At 31.4% G+C, this 14,897-nt stretch overlaps 1 protein-coding gene across 1 annotated transcript; it reads left to right on the top strand.

Moving 5' to 3' along the window:
- Positions 1-4,733: 4,733 nt before the first annotated feature.
- Positions 4,734-7,761, top strand: LOC126888730 (uncharacterized). The gene is made up of 4 exons (XM_050657126.1): positions 4,734-5,516; positions 5,662-5,854; positions 6,087-6,590; positions 6,656-7,761. The coding sequence occupies exons 1-4, from the start codon at positions 4,881-4,883 to the stop codon at positions 7,291-7,293; spliced, it is 1,971 nt and encodes a 656-aa protein (XP_050513083.1). The 5' UTR covers positions 4,734-4,880; the 3' UTR covers positions 7,294-7,761.
- Positions 7,762-14,897: the final 7,136 nt, after the last annotated feature.

Below are 14,897 nucleotides of genomic sequence, written 5' to 3'. Positions count from 1 at the left end.
AAATTTCGTTTAAAATAGTTTTTATAACTTTTTCTGTATTGCTCTGCTCGTTCGAGCTTCTGATAATAGAAATGTTAAATTTTTCGGATAATCGTTTTTCCAATCAATTTCATTTTCGGTTTTCCTTAGAGCCTTTAAAGAGCCTTCAAATATGACGTTGGATAAATTTCGTTTAAAATAGTTTTTATTACTTTTTTTGCATTGCTCTGCTGGTTCGACCTTCTGATTAGAGAAATGGTTAAGTTTTCGGAAAATCGTTTTTCCAATCAATTTCATTATAGGTTTTTCTTAGAGCCTTTAAATAGCCTTTAAATATGACGTTGAATAAATTTCGATTTAAATAGTTTTTATAACTTTTTCTGTATTGCTCTGCTCGTTCGAGCTTCTGATTATAGAAATGGTAAATTTTTCGGAAAATCGTTTTTCCAATCAATTTCATTTTCGGTTATTCTTAGAGCCTTTAAATAGCCTTTAAATATGACGTTGGATTGAATTCGATTCAAATAGTTTTTATTACTTTTTCTGCATTGCTCTGCTGGTTCGAACTTCTGATCATAGATATGGTAAATTTTTCGGAAAATCGTTTTTCCAATCAATTTCATTTTTGGTTTTTCTTAGAGCCTTTAAAGAGCCTTTAAATATGACGTTGGATAAATTTCGATTGAAATAGTTTTTATTTCTTTTTCTGCATTGCTCTGCTCGTTCGAGCTTCTGATTATAGAAATGGTTAAGTTTTCGGAAAATCGTTTTTCCAATCAATTTCATTTTCGGTTTATCTTAGAGCCTTTAAAGAGCCTTTAAATATGACGTTGGATAAATTTCGTTTATAATAGTTTTTATTTCCTTTTCTGCATTGCTCTGCTCGTTCGAGCTTCTGATTATAGAAATGGTAAATTTTTCGGAAAATCGTTTTTCCAATCAATTTCATTTTCGGTTATTCTTAGAGCCTTTAAATAGCCTTTAAATATGACGTTGGATTGAATTCGATTCAAATAGTTTTTATTACTTTTTCTGCATTGCTCTGCTGGTTCGAACTTCTGATCATAGATATGGTAAATTTTTCGGAAAATGGTTTTTCCAATCAATTTCATTTTTGGTTTTTCTTAGAGCCTTTAGAGAGCCTTTAAATATGACGTTGGATAAATTTCGATTGAAATAGTTTTTATTTCTTTTTCTGCATTGCTCTGCTCGTTCGAGCTTCTGATTATAGAAATGGTTAAGTTTTCGGAAAATCGTTTTTCCAATCAATTTCATTTTCGGTTTATCTTAGAGCCTTTAAATATGACGTTGGATAAATTTCGTTTAAAATAGTTTTTATTTCCTTTTCTGCATTGCTCTGCTCGTTCGAGCTTCTGATTATAGAAATGGTAAATTTTTCGGAAAATCGTTTTTCCAATCAATTTCATTTTCGGTTATTCTTAGAGCCTTTAAATAGCCTTTAAATATGACGTTGGATTGAATTCGATTCAAATAGTTTTTATTACTTTTTCTGCATTGCTCTGCTGGTTCGAACTTCTGATCATAGATATGGTAAATTTTTCGGAAAATCGTTTTTCCAATCAATTTCATTTTTGGTTTTTCTTAGAGCCTTTAAAGAGCCTTTAAATATGACGTTGGATAAATTTCGATTGAAATAGTTTTTATTTCTTTTTCTGCATTGCTCTGCTCGTTCGAGCTTCTGATTATAGAAATGGTTAAGTTTTCGGAAAATCGTTTTTCCAATCAATTTCATTTTCGGTTTATCTTAGAGCCTTTAAATATGACGTTGGATAAATTTCGTATAAAATAGTTTTTATTTCCTTTTCTGCATTGCTCTGCTCGTTCGAGCTTCTGATTATAGATATGGTAAATTTTTCGGAAAATCGTTTTTCCAATCAATTTTATTTTCGGTTTTTCTTAGAGCCTTTAAAAAGCCTTTAAATATGACGTTGGATAAATTTCGATTTAAATAGTTTTTATAACTTTTTCTGTATTGCTCTGCTCGTTCGAGCTTCTGATTATAGAAATGGGAAATTTTTCGGAAAATCGTTTTTCCAATCAATTTCATTTTCGGTTTTTCTTAGAGCCTTTAAATAGCCTTTAAATATGACGTTGGATTAAATTCGATTAAAATAGTTTTTATTACTTTTTCTGCATTGCTCTGCTGGTTCGAACTTCTGATTATAGATATGGTTAATTTTTCGGAAAATCGTTTATTCAATCAATTTCATTTTTGGTTTTTCTTAGAGCCTTTAAATAGCCTTTAATTCAGGGCTCAATAGAATTGCGAATTAAATAGTTTTAGCACTGTTTTTCGCATTGTTCTGCTGACTTAAACTTAAGCTAGCAGAACATTCATTTTACGGCAAACTAATTGAGCCCTAAATTTTTAATTAGGGCATTTAATTAGCCTTTAATTAGCCTTAAATTTTGCACAAAAAATTTTTCGATTCTGCTGACCTTGCTCTGCCAGCTTAAGAGACGTTTAGAAATCATTGTACATTTTTTGGGTAATCACCTGGCAATACATGGGAATCAACTTGGGAATCCATAGGAATCACATGGAAATCATGGGAATCACATAGAAATCCATGGGAATCACATAGAAATCTATGGGAATCACATAGAAATCCATGGGAATCACTTGGAAATCCATGGAAATCAATGTGGAAATCCATGGAAATAACCTCACTTTTTAATATCACTTGTGTTCACACATGTTTTAGCTGCCTTGTTTTTGTTTAGATTTTGTGGGTTTTTGAGTGTTTTTAGTGCTAAAAAATTACAAAACTGGTAAGTAATACTAATTCTTGAGTATGGAATTTAAAAAATATGTGATTGTACCGACATTATCAGCATCTTTAGCTAATAATCTAGTTGAATTGTTTAGATTTGTTTGATTTGCATCTATGTAAATTTAAAGGGTCAATATTGCATTCACTGTATTTAAATTTATTAATTTGTATTTATTATTAACAAACCCAGCAAACATTCTGGCTTCTTTGATTTCCAACCAGGCCCTATAAATTTTACATTTTTAATGATAACTAATTTATACCTTTCTTGTTAGGACTAGCTGAACTAACATTACATAATAATTAAAATAAAATAAAATTATTATGAACAGTGTAAAAGTTAGAGAGTATGGCTTAAGTACGTCGTTGCAATCAAACTGTGCTCGAATCTGACAGCACTGTTATAATGTATCTAATAAGAATAGGTACTATATATACTCCGAGATATACTCGTAAAAAGGCATTGCTTTATTTAAGAGTTAGATTTGTTATTATTTTCAGGTTACTTACGATGGAATATATTAATGGTTTGTTAAAAAGTTTTGAAGCTGAAGTTCCCGCTTATCTCAAATCACTTCTTATATACAACGGATTTGATAATTTATATTCCCTTTCACAGTTTAATATTGATGAAGACATTGAGAGAATGGAGTGTTATGCAAGGGACGTCCTTTCAAAGGTATTGAAAGGAGAAGAAAAAAAAAAGCAATGTTTGGAATTGTCAGCGAAGAATGCTCTCTATTTAAAATTCCGGAAGGCCATAAAAAGCTTTTGCGCTTTGTAAAGGAAGAATCAGAAAAAAAAATTAAACTGCTAAAACGTCCACTTCTTTGTGAAAGGTCTGAAGGCTGTCCAGCTGAAAAAACTTTCCCCAAAAAGAGAAGAACAGTGACAAATAAAAGTACATCTCGATCTGAGAGTGGTAATGAAGGCGATGGTTTTTGTACTCCAAATGATGGTTGTGTTTCTCAAGATGAAGAGCAAGTTAATTATGCGATGCAGCATGTTTTAAATATTAGTCGAAGCTATATCGATAAATTTTCACGAAATGAATTCGACAAAGGCAAAATTAGTGAAGAACGATTACAAGATGTTTTAAATAATTCCAAAAACCTTAAAGTCAAAATGGATGGTGAATTTACTGCAAAAATATCTTGCCCTTTATGTACATTTATTTCTTCAGCCTATTCAGTGAAGAACTCCAAAACCGGAAGAAAATGGGTGATTTCAAACTTCCTGAGACATTATAAAATACATTTTAAAGATGATGGAACCAACTTAACTAAAAAATTACCGATTAAACCGCAGAAACCCGAAATTCAGACCACTATACTTAACTTTATAAAAAAAGATGCTAATAAAAAATGTGACTTAAACCAAGATTTTGAAGATCCAAGAGGAAATCTCTTTGACCTAACCGATCCCAATACAGATTTAAATTATGGAGCTTCGACATCATCTGGATTGCACTTGGAATTGACTACTGAATTGAGTCAAAATGATTCGTTCATTGACCAAAATTACGAAATTCATGATGAGGCACAGCAAAATAATCCTAATGGGGTTTTTTTACACTATAACACAGACCTCGACACAGACTCTCCAACAGATAATCAATCGTCGAGTCAACTAAGAACAATTTTTGTTAATGATTTTTCTACTGAGGAACATCAAGGAGCCAGCCAAGTTGTAAATGATATCCCAGTATCTGAATTAGAGTATAATCCAGACAATTCATCTCCATTGGAAGATTTTTTCTTTCTTGACAATGTAGCGGAAATCAATCAAAGCAATAATGGTTCTGAAAAAGTAAAGTCTCCCAAAGCTAAATCTTTATTTGATGATAGCAATTCCAGAAGAGAAAGAAGCTTGCGCATATTAAATGAGTTACCATATCATCAAACACAAATAACAACTTTTCTAAATACCATAAATCATGCCATAGACACTAATCCAGAAGTTACAAACACCCTAAGTATCCTTACCGAAAATCAAGGCATTAATAAATTTAATTATGGCACCAAAGGCCTACTAAAATATCTATTAGACTCAGCAATAAGAAACTCTAAAAATAAATCAGGACACACAAATAAATTTGATGATGGAATGAAACGATTCTGGCTTTATATATTCATTAGCGCAGGAAGGATGAGTTATGAAATATTGCACTCAAATTTAAAAAATATACTGCCTTCTGTCACAACTATTCACAGACAACTAGAAGAAATGAATAATATATTAGAGGGTGAAGTGAGAATTGAAGACTTAAAACTTTATTTACAAAAGAGAAATTATCCACCCATAATTTTTATATCCGAAGATCAAACTGCACTCATCAAAAAAGTCCAATATGATTCAGCTTCAAATCAAATGGTTGGCTTTGTAGCACCTTTACAGGAACAGACGAGATTTCCTCGCATTAACAAATTCCCAGTTGATTCAGTTAGCGACATTGAAAATGCTTTTAAGAATAAAACATTAGCAATAAATGCATATATTTTTATGGCTCAGCCATTAGTAGATGGATCACCCGCATTTTGTATATCAATATTTGGCAGTGATAATAGATTTACCTCAGAAGATGTTTATAAACGATGGCAATATCTCATAAAGGAAGCAGGAAAACATGGAATTACAATTTTGGGCTTTTCAAGCGATGGTGACACTCGGTGCTTAAAAAGTATGAAAATTATATCGAAATTGTCATTTACTTCATTGAACCCTTACTCTCCCTATTTTCAGGTTAGTTATATAGTACTGTGATATTCTAAATTCATAATTTTATAAAACCTCAAAAATTTTTATTTTTTTTCTCACTATAAAACAATCTCGAAAACAATACATATTTTGCTCTACTATTCTATACTTAATTTGTAATTATTTTTAGGCGAATTACAATTTAGAAAATCCAGCAGTTTTTCAAGACACTATACATATATCAACGAAGCTTAAGACTCGTTTATTAAATGAAAATATTTCTATGAATATGGGAGGAAAACGAGTATCTATTGACAATATCCGGTACATAATTGAAAACTATCCTAGAGATAAACACTTATTATGCAAGAGCTTCCTTGAATGTAAGTATACTAGAATAAATTTGCTACTTACTTTTCTAATCAAGAATCTTCCAGAAAAACGTAAAAATATATCAATTTGTCAGCTTTATTCAAATTAAAGTCCCAACTGGATATATATGTATGTATGTATGTAGCTATGGTAGGACTATTATGCATTTGGCTGTATTACATAGATAATAATTTTCGGTCCACAAAATATTTTTGAGCTATGCACTGACACTTTTCTTTTTAGCTTCCGACAAAATGAACTTCAATGCAATAGACAAGTTAAGTTCTGAACATGTCACAAATATGCTTAAGGAAGTTCCCAACGCCGAAGCTACAAGGCAATATTTAATACTGACTCGCAACATATTGGATGCATTCTTGTTAAAAGAAATTAGTGTTGAAAGACGAGTATACCTAATTTGGTATTCAACTTTTTTCATGCGTATTTGGAAAGCCTGGCTAAAAAAAAATGGTGAAAATATCCAAAAGAATTTTATCACCACAAATGCCTATACATGCATAGAAATAAACGCTCATGGAATTATTTTAGTCATTGAAAAACTTCGGCAAAATGGAATTTCAGAAGCTTTTCTTCCATGGCTGTATAGCAGTCAGCCATGTGAAAAAGTATTTAGAGAAACTCGGTCCATGAGTAGCACATTTTCAACTATGATAAATTATACACTGCTGGATGTTTTAAGAAGATTAAAACGTATACAAGCTATGCATGAGATAAGCACAGACTTAGGTAAATAACATATTGGCTGCTAAAGTTATTTTAATTCTCGATTTGATCAATCCTTTATTTTCCAGGTCCCAATTTTAGATTCCCCAGGCAAGAAAACAAACGACTTGGAAATAATTCAAGTGTCTTTAAAGTAACTGAGTTTCCATCAACTGATGAAATGATTAACATAATTAAAAAGGCCCAAGAAGACGCACTATCTGACGCTAAAAAAATTGGGATGGAAATGAACAGGGATTGTTGTATAGAAATTAATTTACCGACTTGTGACAATCCGGAAGAGCAAGAAGAGGTGCAGGGAAGTATACTTATCACTGATACCATTTTAAAGGAACATGAGCCAGACCTCGAGCCAGACTTTTCTAATGAAGACCGGGAGTTTCTTGAATATACCTCTACATTTAATAATTATGACTCTTTACATTTGAGAGACTATACGGGTCAAAAGAAAGCACAAAAATCGTGTCTGTCAGTGACACTTAAAGACAAAAAAACACGAATTATAAAAAAATCTACTCTAATTTGGTTTTTTCAGGAAAAACAGGGTCGTTTATCAACCGACAGACTGCTCCGGGTAAAGGGAATGACAGTTAAAAATACGCATAAGGGGTTATCAAAAAAAAAAACAGTTCAGGAAAAAGCCAGGCCAAGGACTTCAACCAGCAGGCAATATCAAAAAAAGAAAAATGTTTCGTCAACCTCATGAACGAGCTCATAAAGATAGTACATCTGAATCTCGATCTGAATCAGATGAGATTAGCTTAGAAAGTGAAACTTTGAGTGAAGATTTCTCTGACTTAGAAGATTGCCATAACGAAAGTACAAAAATGCCAGTAATTCAGCTAGAATCTTATTATGCTGTGTTTTATGATACACAATGGTATCTAGGGCGTGTCATCAACAGCTACAGCTCAGAAAAGTTTAAAGTGAAATTTTTACAACAAGACCTGGATACTTTTAAGTGGCCCAAAAAAGATGATATCCAAGATGTTCACAAAGAGTTTATATTTTATGGACCAGTTAGTCTAAGCGGAACTGAACCATTTTCTTTAAAAAGAAATGATTTGATTGCTATTAAACAGAAATACAAAACAATCAAATCCATCAAATCATTAAAAAATTAAACATATTTTTTTATGTTATTTATTATGTTAATAAAGCTACTTTGCTTAATTATTGGTTTTTAATTATTTTTATTATCGGTTTTAAATTTAAATCCTATAAAATAATAAAAACTGAAATGGGAATCATATGGAAATCCTTTGAAACCACATGGAAATCATATGGAAATCCTTGCAAATCATATGGAAATCCTTGGAAATCATATGGAAATACCTAGGAATCATATTGCAAAACCTAGAAATCCTTAGGAATCATCAGAAATAGTTGGGAATCATTAAGCAATGATTGCCAAATTTGGAAATCATTGTACAATTTTGAGGCTAGTGGTTTACCCCTCGGCCCCACATTAACGACAACATCACAACATTCATAAAAGAATGTAGGACATGTGAAAAGTACTTACCCAAGAATTTCAAGGAACCCATGTTACCTCATTCTGTACCTAAGTTACGATTTAATAAAGTTGCATCTGATATAGTGGAGTTCGGAGCTAAATACTATCTTGTAACTATAGACTATCTTTCCCATTGGATAGATCTTGCCATTTTAAAAGATAAGACTTCAAATTCTGTAATCAGTGCATTCCAAGATCTGTTCAGTAAATTTGGATACCCACAGTTTTTAATTGCTGACAACTTACCCTTTGTGTCACAGAAATGTTTGAATTATTACCGTGAAAAAGATATAACTATTGCAACATGTACTCCAGAGTGGCACCAAAGTAATGGTCTTGCAGAAAAGGCTGTCAGCATCTCAAAACAAATATTAAGGAAAAGTGTAGAAACAAACACTGATTTTCGTGAATCTGTAATGGAATATAACAATACAGGAATAATTGCACTGCATGCCTCTCCGGCCCAGATTCTTCAAAGCAGGACTTTACGGACTCAACTACCCATAACTAGTAAACAATTAGAACCTCAGATACAGAAAACAACATATGGATTGCTGTGCAAACAACAAGGGAAGGTGAAAATACATTATGATAAAACAGCACGTAAAGCAGTAACTGAGTTTAAAAAGGGTGATAAGGTAGTAGTGAAAAGTAGAAGGGATGAAATATGGCACAAAGCAGTGGTTATTGAAAAAGCTAAGGAACCAAGATCATACTGGGTCAGAAAAGAGTATAACAATAGAATAGTTAGGCGCAATACAAACCAAATGAAACACTCGATAACAAAATCCCAAGCTAGTGAGCTGCTACTAGAACCTGAGTTTTACCCTGACTTAGCTCAAGCCGATAATCTATATGCCCAAAAGCAAAACATTGTCGTAAGACATAAACAAAATAATTTACATAAACAGAACAATGTAAACACACACCCAAATGGCAGTGACATAACAAAAAATAAACAGAATCATGACCACCATCACAGTATTCATATGATCCTCACAGTACTGCCAACTTAGGAATTAGTAAGCCCCCAAAAACATCTATAAATACTTCAAACAATCTTAGCCCCAAAAGGACCAACACCTCAAAATCAGGTCGTCTAATCAAACCCCCCCCATAGAATGGACCTTTGAGGGGAAGGTGTTTAACTATGTATTACTAAACCGAACATACCCGTGAGACGGGATGTCAACTGTCAAGGTTAATGTCAACCATTAAAATATTATCTGTTAAAATATAAGTTTGTATTTGGGTTTCAATAAATGATTATAAAGCTTATCCAATTATTAAAATATCCTAGTATATGTGGATACATTAATTTTAAACACCTACCTTTATTTTTCACAATATCGAAAATTATTATTATGAAAAGTTATTAAGAATTAAAAACCATGTTTCAGTATGTAATTACATCCTTCTTATTAAAATATTTTGAACTATAAAGGTACTTTACTTTTGATCTAAATTAATTTTTTTTTACACACCTTGTATAAAATTGACATAAGATGGTTGTATTTTAGACCATGCAAAACTTTTTATTACGAATCACTTTTTTCGTAAAATTAATAATAAAAGAGTTATTAGAATTAAAATTACTGAAAATAATGTTAGTTATCCATAATTTTTCAAAAAAAAATTTTTCAGTTAGAAGGATGTAATTGCATATTAGAATATAGTTTTTAATTCCAAACAACTTTTCATAATAGCAATTTTCAATATTGTGAAAAATAAAGCTACTTTACTCTTGAGTGAAATTCAAACTTTTTGACATACCTCGTATAATATTCATAAAATTTGATATCTGATGGTTGAATCTCAGGTTTTGGACCATAGCAGAGCTTTTTATGAAGAATAACTTTTTTTCGTAAAATTAATAATAAAAAAGTTTTCCATATGGATACAACTTACAGGGACATACTGTATATGTTGCATTGAGGATATTGTAATTCTATGCATTTTAACAAGCCTTCCATTTGGTTTTACTTAAATGGAAAAATTGCAATACTAACAATGCCCCATACGAATAATTGAATGAGCCTGCCGAATAACGTTGTAAGCGCCACATGGTTTGTTTTTGAGAAGTCAAAGAAAAAGTTTTAATATTGTGATGACGGTGAGTTTATATTTACATTTTAAGGGTTAGTAATACAGTTTTTAAATACAAAATACAAACTGTATTACTCACCTTTAAAATGTATAAACTCACCATTATCACAATATAAAACTTTTTCTTAGACTTCTCAAAAACAAACCATGTGGTGGACCCATTCAATTATTGTGTATTTCTAAAACCATAAAATGAAAATTAAATCAAAAAACGACGCAAAATCGACGTAAAAACTACGTTTTTCATATCACGTATTTAAAACGTGATAAAAATGACGTGACTTATGGTGGGACATATTCACATGATCTTCGACGTCGAAAAAACGTGATAAACTGACGTCGTTTGGTGATAATTATGACGTTTTTTCAACGTTTTTTAAACGTTATTTGGTTGCCTGGGCGTTCAACGTATTATGACAGAAGCAAATTTCATATAGGAATTCACCATTGAGCAGTAATAGCAACAGTTTAAGAGATCTCAAAAATAAAACTACAAAACATTATCAAACATCAGAAGTTTATCACTTCTGCTCTTAACCAAAAACCCGTATTTTGACATTAAAATCTTTGAATAGAAATATCACAAGAGGAATATTTTAAGCAAAAAAAAATATAGGACAATAAAATGAGAAACAAAAATAAATTTACAAGACATGAAACGAAAAAAATAACTGAAAATAAGATCTTGATAGATGGCGATGTAAAGACAACACGGGAAATACATAGCATCGAAGTAGCCTTGTTTTTGTTTTATTAGGTCTGTTCCTTTGTTTTAAGTGTAACACTAGTTCTTGAAAAGTGTAAGAAAAGTGTAAAAGTGTTACACTTTCTTGTTTCTTTGTTTTTCTAGTGTTTACACTTTTTTTCACGATACACTCAACTTCTGTCGTAGAACGCGTACAACTCGTTTCTTTGAAATGCTGTAGGAAAAAAAGTGTAACACTTTTCTACACCTACCTCCGAGACGGTGGTGGATATTACACTCGTCCTGCGCAGTATCATCCAACCGGAGCCAGCTGTTTAGCCGTTAAATGTGTTTGTTTACAAAAAAGATATATTTCTTTTTAGTTTAATTTAAACTAGATTTATAAATTGAAAAAACTAAAGTAGCTACAAGTTTTAATTTAATTTTGCTTAACCTCCGAGTGGCACTTTCCTGTAATTTTAAAATTATCACTTTTCAGTGATTTTTTTAATATGCTTTTATGTGCTTTAATATGCTTTTAAGTTCAACAAAGCATTTCCTTTAATTACAATTAAGCCAAAACATCGCAAATCCTGGGCCCTGGACTACTAAAGGTATCCAGTATCCGCATATCAGCCATGAATATGCGTTCACTACTCTACATCAAGAAATTTACTTTCCAATGGCTCTGTCACTGAATATATCAGCAAGTATAGGAAAACCTATTTAAAACTTATAAAATCAGCTAAAAAATCGTACTATCAAAATTGTCTGAGAAGCTCTAAAAGTGTTGCAAAAGAAACTTAGTCCATAATAAACGATCTTCGAAATAAAATTCACCCAGCTTAAACATTTTTCCTTTCAGACCCTGGAAATCTAAATGAATACTTTGTTAATGTGAGTAAAAATATAACATCAACAGCTTCGTGCAATTGTACTTGAGACACTGTGTCAGGTGAGGTGTTTGAAAATTTGAGTAACTTGATTCTGGGGTGTGAATTTCTAAAACTTTTAAGTGTGGTTTTTAACCGTTGAGAAAAATTATTTATTTAGTGTTGTGTTTATAATTTAATATATGTTTTAAAATGAGTTTTGTTTTATTTTTTGAGAAAAAATTAAAAATACAGCATACTTACAGTACTTTTTTTGAAATGCTATTTTCCAAAGTTTATAAAATTTCTTACGCTCGATTTTATATTAATAAAGTTAAAGTGGACTTTAAATTTAAAGTTTTCTTTAACTGTAACAATTGCTTTTTTTAAGGTAACACACACTTTAACTTTATTATGAAATCGAGCGTTAGTCAAAATTCTAAATGCTCAGTAAATAATAACAACAATTAGGTACTTGTATTGAAAACAACATATTTTGTAATTTGAAAAAAAAACAACATATTTGCAACATAGATAACAAAACAACATGCTTTGTTACATATTTTAAAAAACTCTCCATCATGCATGCTCCATGAGAAAAGAAAATATAAAACTAATTTCATCCTTATTATGTCTCAGATGGCGTAGCTACTTTTGCTATAACTACTCAATGCTTTGCTACTCTACCTACCTACATACAATTTGTATTGTTTTATCAAAAAACAAGCATTTACATACTCTGCAAATTGTATATTTTTTCTTTGCATTTTCATATGAAAAAACCGCGGTATTTATCTTGAACTTTTTTTGAACAAGGTGCAATACTTAGGTAATATTATTATTAATAAAACAAAGTATATTAAAATACAATGTTAAAAACTTTAATAATATTAGCAATATTTAAAAACTTCAATATATTATATTATAGTATACATATTATGAATCAGTAGAAACGATTATATTTAAATTTGGTAAATTATAACTCTAATCGACCAGAGCACGACCACACAACCCAAAACACAAGTACGCAAATATGGTTGTGTGAAGCGTGGCTCGAAGCCGTGCAATTTACGAGACTCGCTCGATCTGTAGATCCTTGTGTCCTCATCTCGCCAATTAATGATTCTTTTGAGAAAGGTAAATTTCCAGAGTACCTAAAGACAGCTATCATTATTCCGCTTCATAAGGATGGTGAAAAATCTAATTCCTGCAAGTATATACCTATTGCATTACTACCGGTACTCCAAAATTATTGAGAGACTCATAAAAGCATGACTTATGTCCTTTCTTGTTGAAAACAACATTTTATTACAAAAGTTCGGCTTTTTAAATAATAAATGTACTGCTGATGCCATGTTTTCTGTACTACATGAGGTTTATCAAGCACTGAGCAATAATCTTCACACTGCCACTGTTTTTTGTGACTATGCCAAAGCTTTTGATTGTGTAAATCATGAAATTTTGATAAAAATAACTAAATTTATATGGAATTCGAAGAATTTCTTTGAATTGGTTTCAATCTTACTTGGATAGTTGGAAACAACTGGTTAGAGCAAATAATACAGACTTTAGTCTCCAAAATATTGTATGTGGGGTCCTCTACAAACCACAAGGTTCAGTATCAGGTCCTCTACTTTTCCTTACGTTTATTAATGACATCCCTAGTTTAAAAATTAATGGAAAAAATTTTCTTTTTGCTGATGATACCAGTATTACTTGGAGCAACTCAAATATTGCTACTATACCTTCTGATCTACTCATGATAAAAACCTGGTCCGATTCTAATTTACCTTTTTTTAACATAAAAGAGTAGCATTATCCTATACAGGAGCTCGTCAATCTTTACCTCTTAACACATTCACAGACACAACTGCATATGAAGCCACTTACTCCATAAGATGTGTCTACATCTAAAGTGTGTCTGTGAATGTGTTAATAACAGCCAGATCAGTATCGTTGATTCTGTAAAGTTTCTTGGTATTTTTTTAGATAGCAATCTTAAGGGTTAAAAGGATCTAAAGGGATAAACATTCACTGAAAGCGATATTATCTTTAATACCCGTGGTGCCTTCAACATTTAATGTCTGACTAAATTATTCTTTATAGGCAAAAAAATTTAAGGAATTTTGAATTAATTAGTTTTTAAATAAGTACATTTACCAGCAACAGTTGTAACGTAATTGTGTCAACTCGACAGTATTTAACTAGTTATTTGAATTTAATACCCTAGCTAGGGCATTATTTTTCAAAATAAATATTGAAAAATAACGCCCTAGGGCATTATAATATAACTTACTTTGAAATCATGTACAGTGGAACCTTGATTATCCGTCTCTCCATTAACCATCACCTCTGTTAACCGTCAGGGTACATACAGACGTTGTATTGAGTTATACATTAGCAATCATTTAAATGCAAAAAAATAAAAAAAAAGGTAATTTGATTTGTGATGAGGACACAAACGGCTATCCATTGCTGACAGATAAAGAACTCATTGAAATGGCAACAAAGGCGGACCAATCCTATTCGGAAGCTGACACAGTAGCTATATTGATGCTTGGACACAAGGAAGCTTGACTGTAGCTATATTGATGAACCTATTGTAACTGACAAAGATTTGCGTAAATAATCTAGAGAAGCTGCATCGCATATGCAATAATTCATCTAGTGGTATTCTCAACAAGAAGAAGCCAATAAAGTAGATTGCATGATCTTATGCCTTATGCCGATTAAGAAATTCAGCCGTCGCAAAATATGAAGCAGCAGTAAAACAAACACAAATTTCAGAATATTTTAAATTGATTCGATTGTATGAACACAAATCCCTCTTATATTGTCAAACAAACCATACAAATGAAATTTGAGAGTTGTACTATGAATTTTTATTTTTTTTAATGTTCTGTTAACCGTCTTTTCGATTATCCGTCATACCCTTGGTCCGGTGCCCTGACAGATAATCGAGGTTCTACTGTAATAATATTAATGTCCGACTGGTATATTATTTGACAAATAATGACATGATTTTGAAGTCAGTTTGATAAATAATGACATGATTTCGAAGTCAGTTAAGTATGATATAATGCCCTCCCACATAACAATGATGTTCGTATCATGTTCTAAGCATATACTAC

This window comes from Diabrotica virgifera, chromosome 7, assembly GCF_917563875.1.
Source record: "Diabrotica virgifera virgifera chromosome 7, PGI_DIABVI_V3a".
NCBI lineage: Eukaryota > Metazoa > Arthropoda > Insecta > Coleoptera > Chrysomelidae > Diabrotica > Diabrotica virgifera.
Note: the sequence above shows the minus strand (reverse complement) of the source record. Positions and strands in the feature narration are given on the sequence as shown.